Source organism: Arvicanthis niloticus, chromosome 6, assembly GCF_011762505.2.
Source record: "Arvicanthis niloticus isolate mArvNil1 chromosome 6, mArvNil1.pat.X, whole genome shotgun sequence".
NCBI lineage: Eukaryota > Metazoa > Chordata > Mammalia > Rodentia > Muridae > Arvicanthis > Arvicanthis niloticus.
The window spans coordinates 66,052,840-66,059,348 of NC_047663.1; the positions used below are offsets into that span (position 1 = coordinate 66,052,840).

The window sequence follows — 6,509 nt, forward strand, 5'->3', positions numbered from 1 at the left end:
TTCTAAGGGCTTTCTACCAGGCAATGCCAAGTTGAAGATGGCCTGGGAAGTCACATAGTGTCTTAGATTCTCTTCCTGTTGCCATGATAAAATACTCTGACTAAAGCAACTTAAGAGAAGAAGAGTTTATTCTGGCTCACAGTTCACAGGTACAGTCCATCATGGATGTCAAGGGGGCAGGAGCTTGAAGCATCTAGCCACATCCACAGTCAGGGAGCAGAGAGAGATGAATGCACACTGTTGCTCAGTGCCCTTTCTCTACTGGTACAGACCAATATCCTAGCCAGGGAATGGTGTTGCCCACAGTGGGCATGTCTTCCCACCTAAGTTAATGTAATCATAATAATACCACACAGGCATGCCCACACAGCCATCCTTCTTCCGGATGCTTCAAGATTCTGCCAGGTTGACAATTTATGTACTTCCTCCAAGCAGTAGAAGTGTGTAAAGTGTCTAAGCTATACAGGGCCATTCTGGCTTCTTAGGGCTCAGTGAAGAGCAGCAGGTAGCATTCTATCTGATTTCTGTTCCTGTGCCTCAGCTGACTTGGATCTCATAAATATACACTCTTCCTAGGGGACAGCCTGGTAGACTAGATGTCTCCACAGCAGTAGCATCTTACTTCATTTGTGGAGAGAATATCCTAGGCTTGGGTGTCATTGATGGAAATGAACATTGGCAGGTTCCACGGTCACAAATGAGGCTGTTGCTGAGTCCTGTGTTTGAGCATGGGAAGATGGCTCAATTGGTAACAAGCTTTCCTGCCTTGCAAGCTTGAGGATCTGAGTTTAATCCCCAGAACCTATGTAAAAATGTTAGGTGTGGTGGTGCACACTTGTGACCCCTGCTCTCAAGAGGCAGAGTTAGGCCAAGTTCCTGGAGCTTCCTGGCCAACCAGCTTCACTTAGTTTGTCTCTCAACAACTAAGAGGCCCTGTTTCAAAGACAAGGTGGGTGATGCCTATGGAATGACATCCAAGATGACCTCTGTCTTTACACACACACACATGCACACATGCACACACGCATACATATGCACATGTGCCCATACACACATGTATACTTGTACACATATTTGTATATGTGGGGGTATTTGTACCCAATAACATGAGGTATCCAGAGGAAGACGCCAAGTGTTCTGCTCTATTGCCTTCTGTCTTAGTCTGTGTGACAGGGTCTCATAGTACTGGGGGCCAACAAGGCCTGGTGAGCCTCCTGTCTCTGTTCCTCATGCTCTGGGGACAACACAGCTAAATTTTTGTATGGATTCTAGTGATTCAAACTCAGTACCTCACTCTTGGACAGTAAGTTCCCTTATCCACTGAGCTATGTCCCCAGCCTTAGACTGCACACACACACACACACACACACACACACACACACACACACACACACACACACACACACACACGAGTGGGAGGATAGTGAAGTCACAGGATTGGGGGTGAGGCATCTATCCCATGGGGCTGGAAAAATAGCTCAGTGGTTAAGAGCATTTGTTGCTCTTTCAGAAGACCTGGGTTTGATTCCCAGACCCTACATGGTGGCTCACAAACGGTCTGTAGGATATTATTCCCTCTTCTGGCCTCAGAGGGCATCAGACACACATGTGGTGCACAGACATACATGCAGACAAAATATTCATGCATTAACAAAATAGTTTATTTTAAAAGAGGGACCTTCAAAAGTCTGCTAAATACTTTTCAATCTCTGCAGGTGTGAGATGGAAGCAAGAGGTTGCTCTGGAGGACACTGTCTCATCACTCCTGAGATTAAGAGAGGGGACTGGGGACAGCAGGAGTTTCTAGTAATCATAGTAGCCTTACCTCTTGTCATCATTGCCACCGTGGGACTTCTCCTCTACTGCCGTCGCTGCAAGTCTCACAAGCCAGTGGCCATGGAGGACCCAGACCTCCTAGCCAGGAGCATTGGTGTCGACACCCAAGCTTCGCCTGCCATTGAGCTGGACCCGCTTAACGCAGGCTCCTGCAACAACTTGAACCAACCGGAGCCCAGCAAGACCTCAGTTCCAAATGAACTTGTCACCTTCGGAACTAGCTCTAAACAGCGGCCAATGGTGTGCAGTGTGCCTCCCAGGCTACCACCAATAGTCTCCTCCCACCCTGGCCACGAGCCCATCATCAAGAGAACCTGGTCGGGCGAGGAGCTGGGTCAGTATAACCAGAAGTACTGTGGCTCTGGGATGGATGGAAGCGGGTGAAAGTATGAAATACTCCATTGGTATGCACATTGGTATACAATGGAACAGTCATTGATCAAACCAATCTCTGGGTATAGGGCATGAAGGGATGCATTCCAGGTCACAATGCATAGATGACTGGAAAAGATGCTAAGTCTCTTGACCCAGAGTTTGCAGCTCATCGTGTCTGTTCCATGACCCAGTCCCTCTAAACTCCAGGTCACACCATCGGTCTGATTGATGTTCATGTCATGAAACGTAGACTTGATGGTTTTGGGTGGACTTGGGAATGAAGTGGGGAGGGGGGGATGTCTGCACCTTTGTGCTGTTCTGGAAGTGGAAAGGTTCTGGCAGTCCAATTTGGGAGTGAGACTTAGCTGGCCTAGAGTAGGGAACTATAGCCCCTTTCATCTTTGGCTCAGAACAAGGTAGATTTGTAAAGTGCTTTCTATTTTTTCTAGTATGTTCTCTAGTAGTTACAACAGATATGTCACTGAGGCCATAAAGATGAAATGAGTTGTTCTAAATCTCAACTTGTCATTGGCAGATACGAGTGTGGGATAAGGGGCCTCTTCTTATCCCATCACCAAGTCCATAGTGTGCATCCGTTTCCTTGAGTTCTGAGATTAAACTTCCCAGCAGGTCTTGGGAAGAACTGCAGCTGTCTAATGGAAGTGTGGATGGTAGAGAATTGTCCATGGTTCTCCCTAGACCTCCCTTCTGACTGACACAGGTTGGCAGTAGAGATTCACAAGATGGGCTGGCATTGAGTTTAACCTCAGGCTTCAGTTTGCCTTCACTGGATTGTAGATCCATCCCAGCTCCCAGAGACAACATGTACAGATAGGTCGCATGCCCACCAGCTCCCTGAGCCATCCCTACCAAATGTTAAGTCATTGATAGCCCCTGTACAGCTTGCTGTACAGCCCCTGTACAGAATGCACCATGGAAACACAGACCTCACCAAATCTTACTGTTCTCTTTCAGTATATCCAAGTGGAGCTGCAGTCTGGCCCCCAACATACTCCCGGAAGGAGCATTGGGAATACCCACATCCTGAAGCAATGCAGGGACCTCTGCCACCCTCTCCTCGACGCCATGTTGGTCCCGCTGTGATGCCAGATCCCACTGGACTCTATGGGGGTTTCCCTTTCCCCCTGGAACTGGAAAACAAGCGGGCACCCCTCCCACCCCGTTACAGCAACCAGAACCTGGAAGACCTGATGCCTCCACAGCCTCCCAGCCCCCGGGAACATCTGCTTGCCCCCTGCCTCAACGAGTACACAGCTATCAGCTACTACCATTCACAGTTCCGCCAGGGAGGGGGTGGGCCCTGCCTGGCAGAGGGGGGCTATAAGGGGGTGAGCATGCGCCTCAGCAGAGCTGGGCCCTCCTATGCTGACTGTGAGGTAAATGGTGGGCCTACCACAGAGCGGAGCCAACCTCGAGCTCCTCCCAACTATGAGGGCTCAGATATGGTAGAGAGTGACTACGGAAGTTGCGAGGAAGTCATGTTCTAGCTTCCTGTTCTCAGAGGAAAGCGTGGGGAAGACCCGGCCCCACACTGTCTTCCAGTGTCATGGGAAGTGGGTTGGGTGTGGCTGGGAGAAAAAGGGAAGCCACCACATCCCCATCTCTTAAAATGTGCTCTCCGGGTCCCCAGCTTGTCCTTGAGGGTGGAGGGAAGCTGAAGGTAGAGCTGTAAAAATGGCGGTAGGGCCCCAGGAAAGAGGAGGTGCCCAGACAGGTGCATGCTGGGGTGAGAACTAGGAGGGTAATGCCGCAGATCCAGCAGCTCCCAGTCCCAGCAAGAAAGAGCTCCAACCACCAGCTCAGCGGGTTTGGGCTACATTCTTACATCTTCTCACAGGCCCATCACAGGGCAGGCAAGTTTGTGCCCAACCATGCATCTATCTACTGTGAAGGAGAAACGGGGGGCCTTCTGAGATCCATGAAGTGGTCTCCTAAGGGGCTGAAGGGTAAGCAGCCTGCAAGTAGGTACTACAGTCACCTGAGTATCTGCTTTGTGTGTTCATTTGGGACACCTATGCCAAGTGTCTCCTGTCAGCGCCATTCTGGGCACTGGGAGCAAGAACATTCTTGGAAGTTGAGTCCCTTGGACTTCCATCTTCTGGAAGTTTTGTTCTTGAAGCTTCAGGACTTGTTCCACCTCTGCCAGTGGGATCCTGCCTGGAACCTCCGTGCTGAAGAACCCCGATCTCATGGAATGCCGAGTTTATTGTCCCAAACTTCCCAGGCACTTTTGGCCAAGAGCAAGAAGGAAGTAGTTCATTTGAAAACTCATTAGGCACTTTTCAACCTTGCTGTCTGGATGTGTTTTCTCAAGAGGGTTTCTTCTTGTTTAGACACAAGGAATTCAACTGCCATCCAGGACCAGGTGGAGGTGGAGAGCCAGCCAGTGGACCCAGGCCAGACACCCTGCCTTCTCCCTCCCCTTCACCACAAGACGCCTGCCAATCAAGTGTTACCCACACTGGCTCAGCCCTGTGCATGGAGGGTCAGTGTGGGCACATGTCTGCACATGTGAGCACCCACGGACCGTGTGTATGCAAACATGTGTAGAAAGTTATGTAGCTGGGAGTGGCAGAGACTGGAAGCCAGGGAAGCCTGTAGTAGCCTGATCACTCTGTCCTCTGCCCACCCCTCTCTGGTCCACTGCCTTTTCACGTGTGAGGTTTTGGAGTTAGAAGACAAGAGGAGGAGCCACAGAGACGCCCACCCACGGAGCTGTCCAGAATGACTGCTGTGTGGGAGGGCGCATTCGTTGGCCCTGTGGCCGTGTGTGATGGCCCTGTGGCCGTGTGTGACTGAGTGTGTGATTGATTGCACAAGCGGGCTTTGATGGCCATTGGATTTTTTTTTAACAATAAATATCTTTTTTACTGTTATTTTCTGTGTCACTTAGAACACTTCAGGCTAGATTAGGACCATGTCAAGAGAGTGTCCAAGTTCAAATTCATAAAGAATTCAGAGGCTGGAAAGGTCTATCACCCTGATACCTGCTAAGCCAGACTCTAGAGCTTCACCAGACATGAAGTCAGAGGTCTGAGCAGGAACAGAACACTATTCTGGGAAAACATGTCTGATTCCAATACCCCTTCTCAAGTTCAACTTTAAAAAGATCTTCAAGATGGGCATGATGGCGTATGTCTTTAACCTTAGCACTGGGAAGACAGAGGCAGGCAAATCTCTGTGAGTTAGAGGCCAGCCTGGACTACACAGTGAGTTCCAGGACAGCCAGGACTACACAGAGAAGCCCTGTCTTGAAAAAATCATCATCATCATCATCATCACCACCACCATCATCATCATCATCATTATATCTATTTGTATGTGTGTTTGGAGGTTAGAGGACAACTTGTAGGAGTTAGCTCTCTCCTTCCATCATGCAGCTCCCAGGGATCAAACTTAGGTCATCAGACCATCAGGCTTGGTGGTACACACCTATAAGCGGAACCGTATCACCAGCCCCAAGATCCTCCATATAAAGATGAGGAAACTAAGGCCCTGGAGCACAAGTGTGTCAAAAGTCCAAGGCTCGAGACTTCATTTCCCAGCACCACATGGGATGGCTGCAGTAGGGGCCTCCTTAACACAACAAGTCTTGGGGACCCAGCAACTGCTGCTCCACTGCAGAATGGGACTTCCCCTGGCATCTGTCGTGACCTGAGACTGGAAAGTCCAGTCAGTCACAGACAGTGTGAGGCATCCATGGGGACTTGGGGCTCTGGAGTCAGGCAGGTAGGCTGTCTTGCCCAGCTCCACTGCACACTAATGGATCCTTGATCAGCTTTCACCTGACTCTTGTTTTGAGAGTTTCTTTTAAGACCTCGTGTTGCCCAGGCTGGATACATCCCAACTCAATATGCAGCCAAGGATGACCTCAAACTTCCTGTCCCCCAACCTCCATCTCCTGAGTGCTGGGTGTGTGTCATCACGTGGGGTTTATGCAGTATGGGGAATAGAACTCAGAGCTTCATGCTTGCTAGGTAGGACTCTACCAACTGGCACTACATCCCCAGTTCTTGTCAGAGAGGCTCTCAATAGGTCTTGGGTGGAAGACACTGAGCTATCACCCAATCCTCTTACACATGCAAGGGCATCCCTCGAAAGAATGGCGCTTTTTTTTTTTTTTTTTTTTTTTTTTTCAGAAGTGAACCAATGTCGGCACACCACAAGCCAAAGTCCATAGTACACAACAGGGCTCATTCCTGGTGTAGTGAAAGGACATCTACCATCATTATATCATATGGAACAATTTAGCTCCTCCTGCCTCAACCCTCTCAAAC

The 6,509-nt window shown here is 49.6% G+C and overlaps 1 protein-coding gene across 1 annotated transcript in view; it reads left to right on the forward strand.

Annotated features, from left to right (window-relative positions):
- Fat2 (FAT atypical cadherin 2) overlaps positions 1 to 5,097 on the forward strand; it is an 86,522-nt gene extending 81,425 nt beyond the window's left edge. Inside the window, exons 23-24 of the mRNA XM_034507206.2 lie at positions 1,716 to 2,170; positions 3,187 to 5,097. Coding sequence (XP_034363097.1) covers positions 1,716 to 2,170; positions 3,187 to 3,719 — 988 coding nt within the window. The 3' untranslated portion in view covers positions 3,720 to 5,097. The remainder of the gene's footprint in view (positions 1 to 1,715; positions 2,171 to 3,186) is intronic.
- Positions 5,098 to 6,509: the final 1,412 nt, after the last annotated feature.